The following is a 25,052-nucleotide window of genomic DNA, read 5'->3' as shown; positions in this document are numbered from 1 at the left end:
GGAGGAAGAGAGATGCAGCAAGGAAGAGACGCCCATCCGCACGCTCGCCAGGTCTGATTCTGCTTAGCTTTCGGGCAATCAGACAAGGCGGGTTTGGTTCTGTGGAATAGTGTTTCTCCACCTCAGCAACTTTAAGATGGGTGGACTTCAACTCCCAGAATGCTCTAGCCAGCATGGTGGCCTTTACCTCTGAGAATGCCCCAGCCAGCATTTGTGGATTTGAAATCCCAGAATTTCCTAGTCAGTTCTATGGACTTCAACTCCCAGAATTCCCTAGGTAGCATTTGTGGATTTGAAATCCCAGAATTTCCTAGTCAGTTCTATGGACTTCAACTCCCAGAATTCCCTAGGTAGCATTTGTGCATTTGAAATCCCAGAATTTCCTAGTCAGGTTCTATGGACTTCAACTCCCAGAATTCCCTAGGCAGCATTTGTGCATTTGAAATCCCAGAATTTCCTAGTCAGGTTCTATGGACTTCAACTCCCAGAATTCCCCAGCCAGCATTTGTGGTTTTGAAATCCCAGAATGCCCTAGCCAGCATCTGTGGACTTCAACTCCCAGAATTCCCCAGGCAGCATTTGTGCATTTGAAATCCCAGAATTTCCAATCTCTATTCCCAGAAATCCCTAGCCAGCATTTGTGGATTTGAAATCCACAAATGACAGTAACAACTGGGATCTGCTACAAAATGTTGTAGTAGTACATCTATGCACTACTCACTGTGGGGGCGGACATCTTTCTTTAACAGGCCAACGTCCTGCCATCAATTTTAATGTTTTATTTCTATTCTGTTGTGAATCTTTTGTGGTTTGTGGGCTAGTCGTGGCAAAAAAAGTGGTAAAATTGGGCATGGCTCACTTAACAACGGTCTTGCTTAGCAATTAAAATTCTGGCCCCGGCTGTGGGCATAAGTCCAGGAGTATCTCTATGGGGTTGCTTTAGCAAACAGGGAGCAAACAGAGCTGCAGATAGTCCTCAATTTACAACAGTTCCTTTAGCAACCATTCGAAGTTACAATGGCCCTGACAATAGTGGCCGATGACCATTTTTCACACTTATGACCTTTCCGTCATCCCCATATGATTTACATGTGGTTTACATTTGGATGCTTGTCAAACTGACTCACGTTTGTGACGGTTGCAGTGCCCTGGAGTCATGGGTTCCCCTTTTGCGACCAACTGATAAGCAAAGTCAACGGAGAAACCAGGTTCGCTTAACAACCGTGTTACTAGTTTAACAATTACGGTGATTCACTTAACAACTGTGGCAAGAAAAGTTGTAAAATTGTAAAAGAGCCTTGGTAGTACAGTGGTCTAAAGCACCCTGTTATTAAGCTGGTTATTAAGACCAGCTGCCTGCAATTACTGCAGGTTCGAATCTCGCCAAGGCTCAAGGTTGACTCAGCCTTCCATCCTTTCTAAGGTAGGTAAATTGAGGACCCAGATTGTGGGGGCAATAAGCTGACTTTGTATAAATATACAAAAGTATGAAGGCTATTGCTTAGTGCATTGTAAGCCGCCCTGGGTCTCCGGAGAAGGGTGGCATATAAATCAAAATAAATAAATAAATAAATAAATAAAATGGGACAAATACACTGAACCAATTTTTTCCCCTTCACCACATACATTTGGGGCTCCATCGTGGCCGTAAATTGAGGACTACCTGTATGTTGTTTGCAAACCAACCGTTTTCTATATGAGGGGATGTCAGATAATCAAAAGCGGAATTTGGGGTTTTTAAAACCCCAGATCCGTGATGGCGAAGCTATGGCAGGGGTGCCACAGGTGACACGCGGAGCCATTTCTGCCGGCACGCGAGCCGTCGCCCTAGATCAGCTCCACTGCGCATGCATGTGTGCCTCCCGCCTGCCAGCTGATTTTCGGGTCTTTGCCGCCCATGCAGGAGACACGCACGCATGCCCATGCCGCCCTGCCCCTCCCAGGAGTCTCCACGCGGCCCGTTTTGGATGCCGATTTGAATGACATGGCTTGCGCAGAGGCTCTGGGAGAGCAAAAAACGGGCCTACTGGAAGTCCGGAAATGGGCCATTTCTGGCCTCTGGAGGGCGGGGGAAGGCAGTTTTTGCCCTCCTGGACGCTCCAGGGAAGCCTCCGGAGCCTGTGCAGGGTGAAAAATGGGTCTACCGGAAGTCTGGAAACAGGCCGTTTCTGGCCTCCGGAGGCTTCACGGAGGCCTGGTAGGCCCAAAATGGGGGTCGTACACAGGAGGGCGGGGCAGCACGGGGGAGTATTGCGTGTGCGTGCGCAGGGGGGCGGAGTGTGCATGGGGGGCATTGCATTATGGATGTGGACACGCGAGCGTGCTATCGCGCATGTGTGCACACCAGGGGTGGGTTCTAAATTTTTTTACTACCGGTTCTGTGGGCGTGGCTTATTTTGTGGGTGTGGCTTGGAGGTCATGTGACTAGGTGGGCGTGGCTAGCTGGTCAGTGTCATTTCTGGAAGGTCCTTGCACTTACGACCAGTCCGCGCACTTACGACCCGACTCATTTGTTTGCTTTTAACACTGATCAGCTGTAGGGTGGCCCTTTGAAGCCCCCCCCCCGGCAAGAGTTTAAACAGTTTTTTTCCCTCTAGTCATCAGCTGGGACTCAGGAGGCAGCAATAGATTGGGGGGGGACCAAATAAAAGATAAGAATAACGTGAGGGGGTGGGGGGTGGGAGGGCAGGGGGGGAGAACCGGTTCAGTGACATCATATCATCACCGCTACCGGCTCGGCCGAACCGGACCGAACCGGGAGGAACCCACCACTGGTGCACACTTTTGGCACCAAAGGAAAAAAGGTTTGCCATCGCTGCCCCAGATTATGTCCTGATTGGACCTGACACCGATCCTTCCCTTGGAGCCTTGTTCGAAGTGGCTTTTGATAGAGGAGGAAATCAGATTTTGTAAACTTCAAGAACGGTTTCATTCAGACAACTCCTTTGCCCTCTATAAGGCTCCGGGGATTTCAAATGAAAACGGCTTTATTTATGGTTAAAAGGATCAACTGGTGAATTTGAACTAGAAATGCCCAGTTCAGAAGAATTATGAATGATCAGAGCTCAATCAGAGAGAGCCGTGCATATGAAAAGAATGCAGGTAGTCCTCGACTTACGACCACAACTCAACCCAGAATTGCTGATGCTCAGTGAGACAGTTCTTAAGTGAGTTTTGCCCCGTTTTAAGACCTTTCTGGCCAGAGTCGTTCAGTGAACCACTGCAGTGGTTAAGTTAGTAACAGGGTTGTCAAGTGAATCTGGCTTCCCCGTTGACTTTACCTGTCAGAAGGTTGCAGAGAGAGACCCCAGGACTCCGCAACCGTCATAAATGCATGCCAGTTTCCAAGCACCTGAATTTTGATTATGTGATTACTGGGTTGCTGCAACGGTTGTAAGTGGAATATGGAATATGGAATAGGATAGGATGGAATGGAATGAAATATAGAATATGGAATATGGAATATGGAATAGGATGGAATGAAATATGGAATATGGAATATGGAATATGGAATATGGAATATGGAATATGGAATAGGATAGGATAGGATGGAATGGAATGAAATATAGAATATGGAATATGGAATATGGGATTAAATATAGAATATGGAATATGGAATAGGATAGGATAGGATGGAATGGAATGAAATATAAAATATGGAATATGGAATATGGAATATGGAATTAAATATAGAATATGGAATATGGAATAGGATAGGATAGGATAGGATAGGATGGAATGGAATGGAATGAAATATAGAATATGGAATATGGAATATGGAATATACAATGGAATGGAATTAAATATAGAATATGGAATATGGAATATAGAATGGAATGGAATTAAATATAGAATATGGAATATGGAATAGGATAGGATAGGATAGGATGGAATGGAATGAAATATAGAATATGAAATATGGAATATGGAATATAAAATGGAATGGAATTAAATATAGAATATGGAATATGGAATATAGAATGGAATGGAATTAAATATAGAATATGGAATATGGAATATAGAATGGAATGGAATTAAATATAGAATATGGAATATGGAATAGGATGAAATAGAATGTGGAATATGGGATGGGATGGGATGGGATGGGATAGGATAGAATAGAATAGAATAGAATAGAATAGAATAGAATAGAATAGAATAGAATAGAATAGAATAGAATAGAATAGAATAGAATTCTTTATTGGCCAAGTGGGATTGGACACACAAGGAATTTGTCTCCGGTACTGAAGCTCACAGTATAAACACATACAACAACAAAACATAGGCATAGGTCATACATCGTAGTTAATTGGTCATAAAGTCACTTTTTTTCAGTGCCATTCTAACTTTGGACTTTGAACTGTCACTTTGAACTGTCGTAACTTTGAACTGTTGCTAAACGAATGTTGTAAATCGAGAACCACCTGTAAACCGTTTCCGTTGAAAAAGGGTTATCCTCCTGATGTTTGTTAACGTGATCGTTTGCCTACACTACAGGGTTGGCGACGAGTAGATTCTCCTGGGCTTGCTAGCGAGAGGGATTAAACCCAGGGTCTTAGACTCCGCTTCCTAGTTTCAGTCAATCAGAATAGAGCTGGAAGGGACTTTGGAGGTCCTCTAGTCCAACCCCCTCCTTTAGCAGGAGGTCCATTTCAGACAAGTAATTGTTCACTTCAGTCTCTTCTTAAAAGCCTCCAGCGATGAAGCACCCACAACTCCTGGTGGCAAGCTGTTCCACTGGTTAATCGTCCTCACTGTTAGGAAATTTCTCCTTAGTTCTAAGATGATTCTCTCCTTGATTAGTTTCCATCCGTTGTTTTTTGTCCTGCCCTCTGGAGCTTTGGAGAATAGATTGAGCCAGGGGTGAAATGTAAAATTTGTTACTACCGGTTTTGTGGGCGTGGCTTGGTGGGGGTGGGATAATGTGACTGGGTGGGCGTGGCCAACTTTTTTTTTTTTTAACTTTTCAAAACATTTTTTCTAATGCTTTGAAAAGCCTCTGCCGATCAGGCAACGCAACTGGGATCGTCAGAGAGGCTTTTTAAAAAATGCTTTGAAAAGCCTCTCTGACGATCAGGCAACTCAGCAGGGTTCCATCTCTTCGGCCAAGAGGTTGCAGAAAAAAATGCTTTGAAAAGCCTCTGACAATCCCAGCTGAGCTGCGGGATCATCAGAGGCTTTTTTTTTACTTTTAAAAGCATTTTTTCATTGGAAGAGGTTGTAGAAAAAATGCTTTTAAAAGTAAAAAAAAAAAAGCCTCTGATGATTGTGTGTCTCAGCTGGGCATGGGGGGGGCAGGGATTTTTGCTACCGAACCACCCACTGCCATCGCTACCGGATCAGGCGATCCGGTCTGAACCGGGAGCATTTCATCCCTGGATTGAGCCCCTCTTCTTTGCGGCAGCCCCTCAAATACTGGAAGACTGCTATCATGTACTCCACCCCACCCCAGTCTTTTTTTTCTCTAGACTGGCCAAACCCAAATCCCCCAACGGTTCTTCATATGTCTCCAGGCCATTTAATCGTTTTAGCTGCTTTTCTTTGCACTTTTTCCAACATCTTTTTTGTAACGTGGTGACGAAAAGTGGATGCAGAATTCCAGGTGTGGCCTTAACTAAAGTTTTATAAAGCGCTACTAATACTTCAAATGATTCCTCCATGCTTATGACATGGTGTGTGACGTACAGGCGGCCCTCGACTTACCACCATTCATTGAACAACCTGCTCAAAGTTACCACAGCATGGAAAAAAGGGACTAGCGGCCAGTCCTCACACTTACGACCATCGTAACATAGAACTAGCAACAGCACTTCTTAGACTGATATACCGCTTCACAGTGGCTTTTAAAACCTTCTCTAAGCGGTTTACAGAGTCAGCCTATTGTCCCCAACAATCTGGGTCCTCATTTTACCCACCTCAGAAGGATAGGAGGCTGAGTCAACCTTTGAGCTTAGTGAGATTCGAACTGCCAAATTGCAGGCAGCCGGCAGTGCAAATAGTACTGCACTCTAACCACTGCGCCACCATGCATCAAGCATCCCCACAGTCATGTAATTAAAAAAATCGGATGCTTGGCAGCTGGCATATGTCTACCACAGATTGCAGGATATACAGTATCCCAGGTTAAAGATAAAGGTAAAGGTTCCCCTCGTACATATATGTGAGTCGTTCCTGACTCTAGGGGGCGGTGCTCATCTCCGTTTCAAAGCCGAAAAGTCAGCGCTGTCCGAAGACGTCTCCGTGGTCATGTGACCGGCATGACTCAGCGCCAAAGGCGCACGGAACGCTGTTACCTTCCCACCAAAGGTGGTCCCTATTTTTCCACTTTTTAACTGCTTTCGAACTGCTAGGTTGGCAGAAGCTGGGACAAGTAACAGGAGCTCACCCCGCTACGTGGCACTAGGGATTCGAACCTCTGAACTGCCGACCTTTCGATCAACAAACTCAGCATCTTAGCCACTGAGCCACCGCATCCCGAATCCCAGGTTAAGATATATCTTTTTTTTTTTTTAAATGTGGTGATCAAAACCAGATGCAGTATTTCAGGTGGGATTTTACTACCTGTAAGGTTTTATAAAGAGGTTAAATGCTTTCTGCACACAGAGACGACATCACAGGTGGTATTCAGCCGGTTCGTATCGGTTCAAGCAAACCGGTAGTGGAGATCACAGGTGGCCCGCCCACCCACCCCAGTGCTATGCCGTCCTATTTAGGCATGTTTTCAAAGGTGGGCACAAGTGCGGAAGGCGCGCGAGCAAGCAAAGCACATGCATGGAAGGCCGGGCGCATGCACGGAAGGCGCACGCATGAAGCAAGCATGTGCGTGCGCAGTGAACCGGTGGTAAGAATATTGGAAACCCACTGCTGGACGATGCGCTTAATGTGCCTTCTGCTTCCATTTCAGGGTGCGCTTTCCTGACCTACTGCGCCCGAGACTCTGCTATCAAAGCTCAGACTGCCTTACACGAACAGAAGACGCTTCCGGGGGTAAGTGTGGGAATCTGACAATTTTGCAGGGGGGGACCCATTAAATCTTGGAACGATTTCAGTTTTGCGTCATGTGCCAAAATGTGCTTGGAGAATAGAGGAATGTTCCTGGGATTTTTTTCCCCCATTGGCGTTAGCTCTGCAAAGTAGTGCAGACAAAGTTCACCATCAATTTCTTGCATTTCTTCATTTGAGATAGGAGGCCAAGGGCTGTCTGAAAAATCTGGTTTTTCTGTGTCCAAACCTTTGCCAATGAATTCCAATTTTTCAAGCACCCCGAATTTTAGCTCAGGTTGAACGGCAGACCTTAGATGTTTTATTCATGCTTTTTTAAAAACTATCGATCTGTCTATCATCTAAATATCTATCTATCTCTATCTCACCTATCCACCTACCTACCTACCTACATCTATCATCTATCCATCCATCAATCCATCCATCCATCATCTATCTATCTATCTATCTCACCTACCTGCCTACATCTATCTATCATCCATCCATCCATCAATCCATCCATCAATCCATCCGTCCTCTATCTATCTATCTCACCTATCTACCTACCTACCTACCTACATCTATCATCTATCCATCCATCCATCAATTAATCCATCCATCCATCATCTATCTATCTATCTAACTATCTATCTATCTATCTATCTATCCATCCATCCATCCATCCATCCATCCATCCATCCATCCATCCATATCTATCTATCTATCTATCTATCTATCTATCTATCTATCTATCTATCTATCTATCTATCTCACCTATCTACCTACCTACCCACCTACATCTATCATCTATCCATCCATCATCTATCTATCTATCTATCTATCTATCTATCTATCTATCTATCTATCTATCTATTCCCATTCACAGCTAAATATAATACAGGTAGTCCTCGAGTTATGACCACAATGGAGCCCAAAATTTCCATTGCTAAGCAAGACAGTTGTTAAGTGAATTTGTCCCATTTTACAACCTTTCTTGCCACAGTCGTTAAATGAATCACTGCCAAAAAATCTGGTTTTCTGGTGTCCAAACCTTTGCCAGTGAACTCCAATTTTCAAGCACCCCGAATTTTAGTTCAGTTTGAACCTTAGAAGAAATTTTGTTCACAATTGTTTTTATTTATTTATTCATTCATTCATTCATTCATTCATTCATTCATTCATTCATTCCCCACTCACAGGTAAATATAACACAGGTAGTCCTTGAGTTACGACCGCAATGGAGCCCAAAATTTCCAATGCTAAGCAAGACAGTTGTTAAGTGAGTTTTGCCCCATTTTACAACCTTTCTTACCAATGTTGTTTAGTGAATCACTGGAGTTGTTAAGCGAGTCACATAGTTGTAAAGCGAATCCGGCTTCCCTATTGACTTTGCTTGTCAGAAGGTCGCAAAAGGGGATCACGTGACCCCGGGACACTGCAACCATCACAAAGGTGAGTCAGTTGGCAAGCATCACGTGACCCGGGGGATGCTGCAACGGTCGTAAATGTGAAAAACTTCAGTGCCATTGTAACTTTGGTCACTAAACGAACTATTGTATGTCGAGGACTACTTGTATAGCTCTATGTTTGTTGCAAGAATCTTGCAAAGGTGAAATTATTTCTTCCTTTTCTTTCAAACTCTGGAAAATTAGAGAGGGTCCCTTCTGAGATGCTTCCCACATCCCTTTTCCTTTGGTGGAGCTGGAAAATTTTTTACAGGCAGACTTGTGAGAAACAGTCATAAGTCTCTTTTCCACTGCCGTTGTAACTTTGAACGGTCACTAAACGAACTGTTGTAAGTCAAGGACAACCTGTATCATCGTTTGTAATCTTCTTCGAGCACAGAAATTGAAAAGAATGTTACTTTTTTCAGCAGATGGAACAAGAAAGAAACAGATACAGATTAATAGAGTTGGAAGGGATCTTGTAGGTCATCTAGTCCAACCCCACGCCCAAGCAGGAGACCCTACACCATTTCTGACAGTTGGCAGTCCAGTCTCTTCTTGAAAGCTTCCAGGGATGAAGCTCCCACAACTCCCGAAGGCAACTTCTGTTCCATGGGTTGATTGTTCTCACTGTCAGAAAGTTCTTCCTTATTTCCAGGTTGAATTTCTCTCCTTGATCAGTTTCCATCCATTATTCCTTGTCTGGCCTTCAGGTGCCTTGGAAAATAATTTGACCCCTTCCTCTCTATGGCAGCCCCTCAAATATTGGAATACAGCTATCCTGTCTCCCCTGGTCCTTCTCTTCACTAGACTAGCCATGCCCGGTTCCTGCAACTGCTCTTCATATGTTTTAGTCTCCAGTCCTCTACTCTTCACACTTTCTTTCTTTTATCCTTCTGCCACTCTTTTATAAATAGTAAATGGCAGAGGCTGCCTTCGGAACCAGCAAAATGTTGCTTTAAAAATGCAGACTAAATCAATGAAAATTAAGAACTTAGCAAACGTTATTTTAGGAATGTATAAACCTCTGCTCAAAATGATTAGTATGTTTCTAAGAACTGCTCCTTCGCCCCCCCCCAAATTGTAATAGTTAACGTGAATAAGTCTCAGCAGGCGACACACTTAGCTCAGCTCAGAAAGCTAAGCTGGACCAGTTATTTAGAAGGGAGACCACTCAGAGATCACAAGGCTGTAGCCTAGGCCAGGGGTCCCTAATCTTTGCGGCTTGGCAGACTGTCTTGGGGTGGGGGGGGAAAGGGGAACTGGGCCACACAAGCACGAGTAGCAAACTGGTGTGCACCGGTCTAGTTCGACTTGCACAAACGGTGGGCCAGTGTATGCGTGGGCTCGCCGGCCCACTGCTCACACAAATTGAGCTGTGTGCACACATACGCTCCGGCCATCCACTCACGTGGCCCAATTCCAAATAGGCTGAAGCCCAGTCATGGGCCGTGGCCTAGGGGTTGGGGACAGTGGTGGGATTCAAATAATTTAACAACCGGTTCTCTGCCCTAATGGGTGGGTGGGCATGGCCAGGGGGTGTGACAGGCAGCACTCGGCCTCTTGCATCCCCCCTTGGACCAAAAATGGGCCACGGGGGGCACCCTCACCCCTATGCCCCATTTTGGGCCTAGTAGGCCTCTCTGCAGCCTCCTGGGAGCCAAAACGGGGCGCGTGGGGACTCCTGGAAGGGGCGGGGCGGGGCCAGCAAGAAATTTAATAACCGGTTCCCCCAAACCGGCTTAATCCCATCACTGGTTGGGGACCCATGGCCTAGTTTGTGTCACTTACTTTAATTATCTTAAATCAGCTTCAATTTTAATAACATCATTTTGGTTTTAGTCCGTCCCCACCCAATTTTTTAAAAATTTTGAACCACTTTTCACTTTTAGGAGTGAAACCTCTTCGTGCCTTTGTTTTACAGGTTGTCCTCTACTTACAGCCATTCATTTAATGACCGTTCGAAGATACAACGGCACTTTAGAAAAGTGATCCTCGCTTATACTGTTTTTCACACTTACGACCGTTGCGGCTTCCCCACAGTCGTGTGATCAAAATTTGGACACACACCCCTGACCACCGACTCATATTTATGACGGTGGCAGTGTCCCCAGAGGTCATGTAATCCCCTTTTCCGACCTTCTGACAAGCAAAGTCAATGGGGAAGCCGGATTCATTTAACAACCATGTTCCTGACTTAACAATTGCTTAACAACAGTGTTATTAATTTAACAGCCGCAGGATTCAATTAATAACTGAATCAAAAGTTCGTAAAATGGGGCAAAACTCAACAACCGTCTTGCTTAGCAACAGAAATTCTGGGCTCAACTGTGGTCATAAATTGAGGATTACCTATATACTCAGGCAATTAGTTCCTACTATTCCTATTGGGGGTGGAAAACAGCTGTTTCTTTTGTGAAAGGGAAGAGCTGACCATTTAACGGAATAACAGAATCACAGAGTTGGAAGGGACCTTGGAGGTCTTCTAGTCCAACCCTTTGCTCAGGCAGGTAGCCCTATATCCGTGTTGGTGAACCTATGACAAGCGTGCTGGACGTGGCATGCAGAGCCATTTTTCCGGGCACGTGAGCCGTCGCCAAGCTCTCCTGAAACTGCCCATGCGCACGCGCCCCAGCTGCTATTCAGGCCTCTGGTGCGCATGCGTGCAATTCAGGGGACAGAGCTGCTCTTCGGAGCTCTCCTGCGCATGCACACCAGAGGCCTGAACAGCAGCATGTTTGCGCATGCATGTCAGATTGTGTGTGCATGCGCAGATAATGTTTGCGCACGTGCATTGCGTGCATGAAAGCTGTGCACATGTGCATATGGTGCGGTTGCATGCACGGCATGTGGGGAGGAGCCGCACATTACCGCGGATGCACGCGAGTGTGCTCAGGGCACAAAACGCGTTCCTGCTCGGCACTTGGTAAGTAAAAGGTTCGCCACCGCTGCCCTATACCATTTCAGACAAATGGTTGTCCAATCTCTTCTTAAAAACTTCCAGTGTTGGAGCATCCACAACTTCTGGAGGCAAGTTGTTCCACTGGTTAATTGTTCTCACTGTCAGGAAATTTCTCCTTTGTTCTAGGTTGCTTCTCTCCTTGATTAGTTTCCCCCCATTGCTTCTTGTCCTGCCTTCAAATGCTTTGGAGAATAGCTTGATTCCCTCTTCTTTGTGGCAGCCCCTCAAATATTGGAACACAGCTATCATGTCCTTCCTAGTCCTTCTCTTCCTTAGACTAGACCAGGGGTGTTAAAATCAAGGCCCGGGGGCCGGATCCGGCCCACAGGGTGCTTAGATCTGGCCCACAGGGCTGCCCTGGAAACAGTGCCTGCAGTGCCTCTGCCAGTGAAAACGGAGCTCGCGGGGGCCGCGTACGGCCCTCCCGAACTCCGTTTTTCTCTGGCAGAGAGTTGCAGGATGTCGTCCCAGCTGAAAACGGAGCTCGGGAGTCCGTTTTCGCTGGCAGAGCACTTGGGCCACCACAGGCGCCCCCAACACGAGTGATGTCATGCTGGCCACGCCTGCCCCAAAGGCCACCCCCCCCCTGAGATCAAACACAACCCTGATGCGGCCCTCAATGAAATTGAGTTTGACACCCCTGGACTAGACGTATCAAATTCCTATGGCTATTTTTCATATGTTTTAGCCTCCAGTCCTCTCATCATCTTTGTTGCTCTTCTCTGCTCTCTTTCTAGAGTCTCCACATCTTTTTTTTACATGGTGGTGACCAAAACTAGATGCTGTGACCTTACCAAGGCATTATAAACCGTTATTAATACTTCAAGTGATTCTATCCCTCTTTTGATGCAGCCTAGGATTGCGTTAGCATTTTAGCCAGTGCTACTGTAGTCCTTTCGTCTGAAGGGAAAGCAAATTCTCACAGCATTTTTCTTCCACACTTTCGCTGAAAGCTGTGGCACATACACACACACAAACATTTTCACACTGCAGGACGGTTTCTCACATCCTGGTGGTGATCCAGGCTCACTTCTCCTCTTGCACAGTTTTGAGGCCAGAGAGACAACCTGGTCCCCGGATCTCAAGATGTTTCTTTATTAACTATTTCCATTAATAGCCAGTTTGTTCTATCCTCTTATCGCCTCCAACAATAAAAATAAATAAAACCACAGCAAAACGGGAATAGTTTAAAAGCATCCGCTTTGCAGAAGCTGAATTCGTGGCCTGGAAAGCAGTCCTGTTGAGTTAGTTTATCTGATTTACCGTAAACCGAGTACAGGGAATCCTCGGCTTACGACCGCAGTTGAGCCCAAGATTTCCGTTGCTAAGCGAGACAGTTGTTTAAAAGTGAGTTTTGCCCCCATTTCGTGACTTTTCTTGCCCCTGTTGTGATTGGAATTGCTGCAGTTGTTAAGTTAGTTAGTAACACGCTTGTTTATGATCCTAATCATCTTAAAATACGTTCATCATAAATCATAAGACACAACACTCTATGACAGTCATAGGATACTGGTCTGATGATGGGGTTTTAAGGGTTTTAATGGGTTAATTTTAAATTTTTTAGATTTTAGTCTTTATTTTTATTGTGGCTTGTGTTTTATTGTTGTGAGCCGCCCTGAGTCCATTGTGAGATAGAGTGGCATATAAGCCGAATAAAATAAATAAAATAAATAAATAAATAAATACTAAATAAAAGCAATCGACATAAATCATGAGATACAAACAACAAAGGGAGAGTCATAAGAAGCTAAGGATAGAGGTAAGAAATAGGAAAGATGAGAAGGATAATAGTAATACAGTCCCTACTAAAATAATTTGACATTCCAGGGCATAGAATAGAATAACAGAGATGGAAGGGACCTTGGAGGTCTTCTAGTCCAACCCCCTACTTAGGCAGGAAACCCTACACCACTTCAGACAAATGATTGTCCAACCTCTTCTTAAAAACCTCCAGTGTTGGAGCATTCACAACTTCTGGAGGCAAGTTGTTCCACTGATTAATTGTTCTTTTGATCATTGATTAATTGTGCATAAGACAAGATAAGGAGGAATTTTCTGACCGTGAGAGCAATCATTCCATGCAACAGACGTTGCCTTCGGAGGTTGTGGGAGCTTCATCACTGGAGGCTTTCAAGAAGAGACTGGACTGCCATTTGTCAGAAATGGTGTAGGGCAGGGGTGAAATCCAGCAGGTTCTGACAGGTTCTGGAGAACCGGTAGCGGAAATTTTGAGCAGTTCGGAGAACTGGCAGATAACATCTCTGGCTGGCCCCAGAGTGAGGTAGGAATGGAGATTTTTTGCAATATCCTTCCCCCAGGATTGGGGAGGGAATGGGGATTTTGCAGTATCCTTCCCCTAGAGTGGGATGGGAATGGAGATTTTGCAGGATCTTTCCCCTGCCACGCCCACCAAGCCACACCATGCCCACCAAGCCACACCCACAGAACCGGTAGTAAAAAAAAAAATGGATTTCACCCCTGGGGTAGAGTCCTGTGCTTGGGTGGGGGGTTGGACTAGATGACTCGATGACCTACAAGGTCCCTTCCAATTTTGTGAATCTGATGAAAGCCTTGTGGGAATTAGTTTTTTTTAGCAGAGTGATGGCATGTGGGGGAAATGGTCTTTGTATCTGGCTGTTTTGGCGTGCAATGCCCTGTAGCGTCGTCTTGAAGGAAGACGTTGAAACCATTTATGTCCAGGACGTGAGGGGTGGGTGGGTCTGTAGATATTTTCACAGCCCTTTTCCTGGCTCGTTGTTCTGTCCCCGTCTCACACACGCACACAAACAGATAGCCAGGGGTTAAATAAAACTGGCAGACAACAAATTCTTCCGATAAGAGAATTGACAGCAACCCAGTAGCTGATTGCCAAGAACTTTACTCATAGAGGGAGGGGTTGTTCCTCCGACAGATAAACCCAAACAAGATACACACAGTTCAAGAATTGTCAAGTCCAGTCTGTATTAAATCCAAGGCAGATAACGTTTTTTCCAAAGATACAATGTGACTCGCTAGTAGTTTGTTTTGTCCGTCACAGAGTCTGAATGGCCACCTCACCCCCTTTTATCCCCTGTGGGGTGTGGTCCAGTGACTCAGCCTAATCTCTGGCACGCCTCCTCTTCTGCTGCGCGCACCTGTCTCTCAGATGCTGCCGTGGATCCAGCCAAGACTTATCTCCGTCACTGTCCAACTGCGAGGAGATACCTGGCTCCTGGCCAATCTCTTCTCCTTCGGGAGACACCTGAGGCATTGCTAGAGAGGAGGGTCCTGGAGAGGGAGGCCTGGCCAACTCCTCTCCTTCATGTTCGGAGCCTTCTCCCTCCGATAACACAGGCTCAGGTAACGGAGCCACAACACTCGTGCAGAAATGGTGTGAAGCCACCTCTGTAGGTAAGCTGTGCCTCTCACCAGATGGATGCAACTGCCAGCAGCTGCAGAACAACATAAAAAGAAAAGGAGAGATTTATGGGCCTTGTAGTCAGCAAAGGCTCCTGGCCTGTAGCAACTTGGAACACACCCTGTGAGCTCTGTAGCCATCTGAGGCCGTCTGGCTCTGGTGTTGTGGGAAGCACGATCTTAAACTCTGTTTCTGCACCCCAACAGAAGGAGGTCATCCCCGAAGCTCTCCTGTGCTCCCCTTAACAACCCATGCAACTGCTTAACGACTGCAATTGGTAGAGCCGGGATTGCAGTTGTTGAGTGAAGCAGTCATGTAGGCGTCTCGTTTAATTGGTTCTCATCTTTAAAGCGCTCCATGGCTTAGGGCCAGGATATTTGCGAGACCGCCTGCTGCTACCGATAACCTCCCATCGGCCAATACACTCTCACAGAGAGGGCCTCCTCAGGGTGCCGTCGGTCAGGCAATGTCAGCTGGCGGCCCCCAGGGGGAGAGCCTTCTCTGTGGGGGCACCTGCCCTGTGGAACGAGCTGCCTCCTGGAATACGACTGATCCCGGACCTCCGGACCTTCCGTAAGGCCCTGAAGACTTATTTATTTCACCAAGCCGGCCTAGCCTAAAGGGTTCTTAATTGGGATTTTAAATTTTATAGACTTGGGGGTTTTAAATTGGGAAGCCAATGATTTAATTCTTTTTATTTATCTTAACTTTTGTATTGTATGTATTTTAATTTTGGCTGTTCACCGCCCTGAGTCCCTTCTGGGAGAAGGGCGGTATACAAATTAAATAAATAAATAAATAAATGCTATTAATGCTCAATGGCAGATTCCAGTCCCAGCTGGGTTTCCAAGTTGAGATCTGTCCGTAGTTGCGATAACCAAAGCTGATGGGAGTTGTAGTCCAAAACCCCTGGCCAGGATCCAGTCTGGGAAAGGTAGTTCTAAAGCAGCTGGTTGTTTCTCCTTCCCTCTCACGCGGAAACATCAAAACGGGATTTTTTTTCCTCCCCCCTTCTAAAGTTCAGTTTTTTCCACAGCTATTTCTTAAAGGTAGAAGAGACAAGGAAGAAGGCCATTAACCTTTCACCTCTGCTATTTCGAAATATTTTCTTGCTGGCTTCGTTCTATTATATTTGTAGAGGGAAAAAAAAAACACGACTGCATCACAGAGGTGCCACCTGTGGGGGCTCGAAGGGAAACGGAAAATGTCAGATCCACGTTCTGTGGTTTTAAAAATAAAATCTCTGAATTTGCGTGTGGGTGCATCTCCTCTCAAAGTCCTGTGCATAGAAACGCTCCGTCTCCTTTCGGGAAACTGGGGAGTTCATTTCTCTACAGGTAGTCCTCGATGTACGACCACAGTCGGTGCCAAAATTTCTGTTCATTAGGCCAGACAGTTGTTAAGTGAATTTTGTCCCATTTTGCAACCTTCTGTTGGAAGAAATATCCATCTGGTTCAGTTCCAAACAGGGAGAAAGGCACTGGAAAGATAGTTTAATGATGAAGCAGAACATATGAACAGGCCTGGGCAGCTGATCACACGGAGTTGAGAGTGGGGGGTATTTATACCTTAAGAGTGGGGCTTTGCACTTGAACTTCCTGTTCCTGTGCAAGAACGTGTATTCTATTGGCTGTTGTCAGACTCCTATGAGGCCATGTAGGGGTCATGTTTGTCAGAGCTAAGTTTCGTTGAAGTTTGGGCTGATGCAATGAAGGGGCTTGTTAGGCAACTCCTACTGTGGCTGTGGGCTAATCCTACCTTTGGTCAGACCTTGCTGCAGGGAATTTGCTTATGAATAGAGCTAGCTAGCTCTTTATCTCTTAAGTGCTGACATCCACTGAGGGCTATTAAGGGAGGTGGGGGCTGCTTTCGAAGAGCACGTTTCTCCATTTCTCATCCAGGGAAATATAATATTCTGCCTTTTTTTAAATATTTCTCAAAATGTTTCATTCTTCTAGGAGGGGGGTTGGTGTTAACTTTCTACGCTTCCTTGCCACAGTGGTTGTGAATCACTGCAGTTGTTAAGTTAGCAACATGGTTGTTAAGTGAATCTGGCTTCCCCATAGACTTTGCTTGTCAGAAGGTCGCAAATGGAGACCGCATGACTCTGGGACACTGCAACCGTCATAAATACGAGCAGGTTGCCAAATTTTGATCACAAGACCATGGGGATGCTGCAACGGTCGTAAGTGTGAAAAACGGTCCTAAGTCACTTTCTTCAGTGCCGTTGTAACTTCGAATGGTCACTAAATGAACTGCTGTAAGTCGAGGTCTAGCTGTAAATCAATTCCTCTTGATCATTGGTTCTTCTATCAAATTGCTCTAACTCCCAAAGAGTTCTCTCATAATGTTCAGCCCAAATCTGCCATTCTGTCACTTAGAGTCCCTCTGTGCCTGTCTTCCAGGGCAGTAGAATATTTATATATATTTTACTGCCCTTTAGATCAGTGGTGAAATGTAAATTTTGTTACTACCAGTTCTGTGGGCGTGGCTTGGTGGTGGTGGTGGTAATATGACTGAGTGGGCGTGGCCAACTTTTTTTTTTTTTTAGTTTTAAAACATTTTTTTCTACAACCTCTTCGGCTGAAGAGGTTGTTAAAAAAATACTTTTAATAGCCTCTGATGATCCCAGCTGACTTGCCTGATCGGCAGAGGCTTTTTTTCCTTTGAAAAACATTTTTTCTATAACCTCTTCGATGGAAGAGGTTGTAGAAAAAATGCTTTTAAAAGCCTCTGACGATCCCAGCTGAGCCACACGATCATCAGAGGCTTTTTTTTTTTTTTTTACTTTTAAAAGCATTTTTTCGGCCAACTTATAAAATATATATAAAAAAAGCCTCTGATGATTGCGCGGCTCAGCTGGGCAATGGGTGGGTGGGGGCAGGGATTTTTGCTACTGGTTCTCCGAACCACTCGCCTCCATCACTACCGGATTGGGCGATCCGGTCTGAACCGGGAGCATTTTACCCCTGCTTTAGATATAGATAGAGAGAGAGAGAGAGAGAGAGAGAGAGAGAGATAGATAGATAGATAATAGATACCGTGTTTTCCCAAAAATAAGACCTCCCCTGAAAATAAATCCTTCCATGAAAATAAGCCCTGCCCCGAAAATAAATCCTCCCATGAAAATAAGCCCTGCCCCGAAAATAAGACCTCCCAAAAAATAAGCCCTCCCCAAAAATATTTAACCGCATGCACAGCCGGTCCCTGCCATTTCCTCTGGTTAGGGTTAGGGAGACAGAGCTGGAAATCAGGTAAGATGGCAAGAAGAGCCCCATGTTGCTCCATGCGCCCCAAAATAATAAGACCTCCCCAAAAATAAGGCCAAGCGCTTATTTCAGGGTTCAAAAAAATATAAGACAGGGTCTTATTTTTGGGGAAACACGGTAGGTAGGTAGGTAGGTAGGTAGGTAGATACCATGTTTCCCTGAAAATAAGACCCTGTCTTATATTTTTTTTAACCCCGAAATAAGCACTTGGCCTTATTTTTGGGGAGGTCTTACTATTTTGGGGTGCATGGAGCAACATGGGGCTCTTCTTGCTGTCTTACCTGACTTCCAGCTCTGCATTTAAATATTTTCGGGGAGGGCTTATTCTGAGGGGGAGGCTTATTTCAGCGCATGTGTTCAAAAACCCGATTGGGCTTATTATCAGGGGATGTCTTATTTTTGGGAAAACAGGGTAGGTAGGTAGGTAGGTAGGTAGGTAGATAAGATTCAATCATAATAGAGCTTGAAGGGATCTTGGCGGTCTATAAAGAACGGTTGCAGGAATTGGGTATGTCTAGTTTAATGAAAAGAAGGACGAGGGGTGACACGATAGCAGTCTTCCAATATTTGAGGGGCTGCCACGAAGAAGAGGGAGTCAAGCTATTCTCCAAAGCCCCTGAGGGCAGGACACGAAGCAACGGATGGAAACTAATCAAGGAGAGAAGCACCCCAGAACTGAGGAGACGTTTCCTGACAGAACAATTAACCAGCGGAATGACTTGCCTCCAGGAGTTGTGGAGGTTCCAACACTACAAGCTTTTAAGAGGAGATTGGACTTGTCGGAAATGGTATAGGACAGGGGTCAGCAACCTGCGGCTCTGGAGCCGCATGTGGCTCTTTCATCCCTCTGCTGCAGCTCCCTGTTGCTAGTCGGCTCCACAATTGGTAGGGCTTTCGGTTAGGACAGGTAGAGGAAAATGGATGCTGCGCTAGGAGGAGACTCTATGGTGGGGGAACTGGACTTCCGGTCAGCAGAGGAAAAATGCTGCGCTAGGAGGAGACTCTATGGTGGGGGAACTGGACTTCCGGTCAGCAGAGGAAAAAAGATGCCGCGCTAGGAGGAGACTATGATGGGGGAACCGGACTTCCGGTCGGCTCCAGAATTGAACGGGGGCTTCTGATTAGGACCTTTGTGGCCCTTTGAGTGTTTAAGGTTGCCGACCAGTGGTGAGTTCCTCCTGGTTCGGCCCGGTTCTGCCGAACTGGTAGCGGTGACAATATGACATCACCGAACCGGTTCTCTTTGTTCGGGAGCTGGGCTCTCCCACCCCCCCGCGTTATTCTTACCTTTTATTTGCCCCGCCCCCAATCTATTGCTGCCTCCTGAGTCTCAGCTGATCGGCTAGAAGGAAAAAAACTGTTTAAACTCTTGCCGCGGGACTTTAAAGGGCTGCCCTACAGCTGATCAGTGTTAAAAGGCAGTGTGGTGGTAAACCGGTGCCTCCAAAAACAAATGAATAGAGCGGTGCCTCCAAGAACAAATGGGTAGACCAGTGCCTACAAAAATTAATGGGTAGACCAGTGCCTGCAAAAATAAATGAGTAGACCAGGGCCTCCAAAAATAAATGGGTAGACCAGTGCCTGCAAAAATAAATGGGTAGACCAGTGCCTGCAAAAATAAATGGGTAGACCGGTGCCTCCAAAAACAAATGAGTAGGCCGGTGCCTCCAAAAACAAATGAGTAGACCGGTGCCTCCAAAAACAAATGAGTAGACCGGTGCCTCCAAAAACAAATGAGTAGACCGATGCCTCCAAAAACAAATGAGTAGACCAGTGCCTGCAAAAGTAAATGGGTAGACCAGTGCCTCCAAAAACAAATGAATAGACCAGTACAGCTCTGCAAGCAGTTAAAAGCCTGGTAGACCAGTACCTCTGCTAAATCCTAAAGAATTGTCACATGACCATCAAGCCACGCCCACAAAATAAGCCACGCCCACAGAACCGGTAGTAAAAAAATTTAGAACCCACTCCTGTTGCCGACCCCTGGTATGGGGTCTCCTGTTTGAGCAGGGGGTTGGACTAGAAGACCTCCAAGGTCCCTTCCCTCTGTTATTCTGTTAGTCCAACCCCGTGCCCAGTCTCTTCTTAAAAACCTCCAGCGATGAAGCACCTACATAATCTTGTCTCTCCATTCAGTCACAAGCTTGACTTTTGGGTGATGTAACTTCAAGTGACAGGTCCTAATAGCTGATCTCCAAAAGCGGAGTCCTGTCGGGACAGGTTAGTTGCTTGTGTATAGGAGGCCACCAGGTGAGCCCAATCCTATGCAGGTAGTCCTTGAGTTACAACCGTTCATTTAGTGACCTTTCGAAGTTATGACAGCACTGTTCAAAAAGTGACCTTTTTCACACTTCTGACCGTTGCAGCTTCCCCAGGAACAAAATGCAGACGCTTGGCAACTGACTCATAATTTGTGACGATTACAGTGGCCCAGGCTCATGCGATCCCCTTTTGCTGACCTTCTCACCAGCAAAGTCAATGGGGAAGCCAGATTCACTTAACAACCATGTTACTAACTTAACAACTGCAGTGATTCACTTAACAACGGTGGCAAGAAAGGTGGAAAAATAGGCCAAAACTCACTTAACAAATGTCTCGTTTAGCAACCTAAATTTTGGGCTCAGTTCCGGTCGTAAGTCGTGGACCACCTGTATTAGAAGAAGGCCCTGGCCAACCACTTCTAAGGACATTATCTACGGTATTTCTCCCGTACAGTCACAAGCTTGACTTTTGGGAGATTTAACTTCAAGTGGCAGGGCCTAATCGGCCTTCCCTGATCTCAAAAAAACTGACCAGCATCAAGACAGGTTAGTAGGTGGCAGAAAGGAGACCACTACGCGAGCCCAATCTGAGAGCTAAATTAAGAAAAACATTAAAGGAAGCAGCTGAGCTATTTTTGCAGGCGAAAAAGCCACAGTGGACAATTCCTTCAAGTCCCTGGGAGAACAAGCTCGATTCAAAAGAGACCCTCCCAAATTATACCACTAACACCCCGCAAAAGTTAGGGTCATTTACCTTTTCCAAAGGGAGAAACTATCTTGCACGTACAACCCCCAAAACAGCTCTTCGGATGTCAGGCGGGATTCAGGTTCTCCCCGCTTCCCCACTGAGCAAGCAAGGAAAACTGGCTTGCAAACCCCCTCTTCTCCGGCTTAATTACCATAATTTGGGAATAATTTAGGCTCGGCTAATTAAATGTTCTTTCTTGTCGAAGGAAAGAAGGGAGGGAGGGAGGGAGGGAGGGAGGGTGCCACCGTTCTCCACTTGGCCTCGCGCAGCCCTGGATTCACACCGCCACCGTTCTCATGGCAACACGGCACGGTGCGTTTCCCTCCCAACCTGGGTGTGTTTGTGTGTATGTGTGTGTGTGCGAAGATCCATTTCAGCTTCCCCAATTTTTGTTTTCTCTTCCACTTTGCTTGGCTGTCCGAAAGTTTGACGTATGTCCCTTGGCGTCGGCTCGACGTGCAGCGAAGAACTGCCGAAGATACCAGTGGCTGCAGGACGTTACGGGGTGCCTCGCCTGACGTCAGCCCCTGTTGCACGCTCCGTCTGAGTACACACAAGACACAGAACCAGAGTTCTGCAGTCTCAGACGCTATGCTAATGGGGTTTTGGACCCCAAAGGATGGAGACGTTGCCTTGGCTTATGCGCTCACTCGGAGGTGCTTCAGAGATAGAAGGAAGACTGCAACCTGTTGTTGTAGCCCTGGGGGTGTCTGTGTCTGAAGGCAGCACAGGTGATCCTCGGCTTACAACGGGTTGCTTAGCAACCATTCGAAGTGATGACAGACCTACCTTACTTACGACCCGGATTCAAAGTTCTGAGGGTTGGCGCTCCGCTCCCGTGTCATGTGACCGAATTTCAGACGCTCGCCGGTCGCGTCTATGGCTGTTTGCGGTGTCCCGTGGACACCTGATTGCGGTTTATGATGGTTTTGCCAAAAAAAAAGTGGCACTTATTTCCGGTTTTCGGCAAAACTTCGACCATAGCAAATGATTGCTTCACTTAACGACTGCTGCAAAAACAAGGTCATAAAATCGGATCGGCCATACCACACTCTACTATGTTTGTCTGGTTTATAGATTCTGTGTTTTAGAAGGTTTTATTGTTGGATCCTCTAAGCTGGCCAGACTCAAATGGATTGGGTTGGTCTGTAAATTGGATGGATGGATGGATGGATGGATGGATGGATGGATGGATGGATAGATGGATGGATGGATGGATGGACAGACAGATCAATGAATGGATGGATGGATGGATGGATCGATGGATCAATGGATGGATGGATCGATCGATCGATCGATAGATGGACGGGCTGATGGATCGAGGGATCGGTTGATGGATGGATGGAGTGATAAGATAGTAAGTCAATGGACAGACAGATGGGTGGGTGGGTGAGTGGCTGTCCAGATGGATGAATGGATGGGTGGATGGATGGATGGATGGAGAGATGGATGGATGGATGGATGGATGGCTAGACAGATGAATGGATGGTTGGTTGGTTGGTTGGATGGATGGATGGATAGATGGAGAGACAGATGGATGGAGAGACGGATGGATGGATGGATGGATGGTGTGGATGGACAGACTGATGGATTGAGGGATCGATTGATGGATGGATGGAGTGATGGAGTGATAAGATAGTAAGTTGATGGACAGACAGATGGGTGGGTGGGTGGACAGCTGATCAGATGGATGAATGGATGGATGGGTAGATGGATGGATGAAGAGATGGAGAGACAGATGGATGGAGAAATGGAGAGACAGATGGATGGAGAGATGGATCGATCGATACATACATAGGTAAGTGGATGGAGGATGGATAAATAAAGTAGATACATAGATGGATGGAAGGATGGATGGATGAATAAATGGATGGATCATTGATAGATAGGATTGTTAGGTAAGCGGATGGATGGATAGATAGATAAGGCGGGCAGGCAGGATGGATAGATAGATAGATGACAGACAGAGCAAGCAGCATTTTATGTTGTATGCTATACACGCTCTATGTTGTATACCTGGGGTGTTGTTAAAGCTTTGACCAGGTGTTAAATCAGTCCATGCATGGCCGATTTTTCCCCCCAGCGTCACCTATACGGTGTCATCTTAATCAACTTAAATCTCCTATTTGGAAAAAAAAAAACAGAAAGAGGGGAAGAGACTCAGGCCTTCTGCAGATGCTAGTGTGAGCTTTGAGGCACAGTGGCTGTTTTTTTTCACAGTGTGTTTGTCTGTATTGGGCAGAGTCCCTTTTACGTAACCAGGAAGCAAATCACCACATCGTGACGATTCTGGAATTTGCCAGAATTTGCCAGAATAGAAGGCAGGTTGTGATTAGAATACAGCCTTGCAATATTGTCCCCAGATAGCATATGGAAGGCTGTGTGTGTGTGTGTGTATGTGTGTTACATTTGGTAGTATCTCATGTGTGAGTGTGTTCTTAACCTATGTGCACAACGCTAGGCTTATACACATAGCTACAGGTACAACCAGGGAGTCCTTGACTTAGGACCATTCGCTTAAGGAGCGTTTGAAGTGACGACGGTGCTGAAAAAATAATGTGACTTATGACAGGTCCGTACAGTCAAACTTAGGAGTGTCATAGCTTCCCCGCGATTCTTGCGACCGTAATACAGATGCTTGGCAACCGTGGCACGTTTATGACAGATGCAGCATCCTGCAATTACGTGACTGCCATTTGCAATCTGCACAACAAGCCAACCAGCAAATTCCTACCAGTGAAAAATATATCTCAGCTATCAGCTGGATTTCCCTCAACAGGTTCATTGGTTGCAAACCCAGCAGCGGCATTCAGACAGGATGTTATGAACCAACCCAGGTTCATGTTTTGAGGTTTACTGTGATTTACAGAATAACACAGTTGAAAGGGACCTCGGAGGTCTTCTAGTCCAACCCCACTCCTCAAGCAGGAGACCCCGTACCGTTCCAGACAAATGGCTGTCTAATCTCTTCTTAAAAACCTCCAGTGTTGAATCACCCACAATTTCTGGAGGCAAGTTGTTCTACTGATTACCGTATTTTTCGGAGTATAAGACGCACCTTAGTTTTTGGGGAGGAAAATAAGAAAACAGCTGATTGGCAGGTGGATCAGCCTCCTGGAATACCCCAATCAGCTGTTGCCAGAGGTGAATTTTAGCAACAGGTTCCTTGGTTGTGAGCGCTGTGCCTTGCTTTTTTTTTCTGCCTCTGAAACTTCTGAAACTCCGTTTTAGAAAAAAACCTTTTTTCCTGCCTCTGAAAGCCTTCGAAACAGCTTCAGAAAAAAAGCCTCTGAAACTCTGTTTGGGGGCTTCTTTTCTGAAGCTTCATTTCTGATGCTTTTTTCAGCCTCTGAAACCTCCGCTTGAGAAGCTGGGCGGGGCTACATTCGGAGTATAAGATGCACCCAGATTTTCACCCTCTTTTTTGGGGGAAAAAGGTGCGTCTTATACTCCGAAAAATACGGTAATTGTTCTGTCAGGAAATTTCTCCTTCTTTCTAAGTTGGTTCTCTCCTTGATTAGTTTCCATCCATTGTTTCTTGTCTTACCTTCTGGTGTTTTGGAAAATAAGTTGATCTCCCTCTTCTTTGTGGCAGCCCGCCCCGCCTCAAATATTGGAAGACTGCTATCTGGTCACCCCTGGTCCTTCTTTTCACTAGACCAGTGATGGTACTTCACCCCAAAGCCACGGATGGCTTCACATAAATGTTGAACAGAAGGGGCGAGAGGACCGACCCCTGAGGCACTCCACATATAAGAGGCCTCAAGGTCGACTCTGCCCCCCTGCCAACACGAACTGCGACTGGTCGGAGAGAAAGGAGGAGAACCACCGTAACACGGTGCCCCCCATCCCCAACTCTTCCAACCGGTGCAGCATGATACCATGTTCGATGGTATCAAAAGCCGCTGAGAGGTCTAACAGGGCCAGAACAGAGGAGCAACCCCTGTCCCGAGCCCTCCAGAGATCATCTACCAACACGACCAATGCCG

The 25,052-nt window shown here is 46.0% G+C and overlaps 1 protein-coding gene across 4 annotated transcripts in view; it reads left to right on the top strand.

Annotated features, from left to right (window-relative positions):
* CELF5 (CUGBP Elav-like family member 5) overlaps positions 1–25,052 on the top strand; it is a 106,770-nt gene that overhangs the window by 13,353 nt on the left and 68,365 nt on the right. For all 4 annotated transcript variants that reach the window (XM_060681561.2, XM_060681567.2, XM_060681558.2 and 1 more), the window contains exon 2: positions 6,905–6,987. In XM_060681561.2, coding sequence (XP_060537544.1) covers positions 6,905–6,987 — 83 coding nt within the window. The remainder of the gene's footprint in view (positions 1–6,904; positions 6,988–25,052) is intronic.

Source organism: Pantherophis guttatus, chromosome 1, assembly GCF_059756535.1.
Source record: "Pantherophis guttatus breed Tessera chromosome 1, ASM5975653v1, whole genome shotgun sequence".
Taxonomy (NCBI): domain Eukaryota; kingdom Metazoa; phylum Chordata; class Lepidosauria; order Squamata; family Colubridae; genus Pantherophis; species Pantherophis guttatus.
The sequence above is the reverse complement of the archived record's forward strand: the minus strand, read 5'-3'. Positions and strand labels throughout refer to the sequence as shown.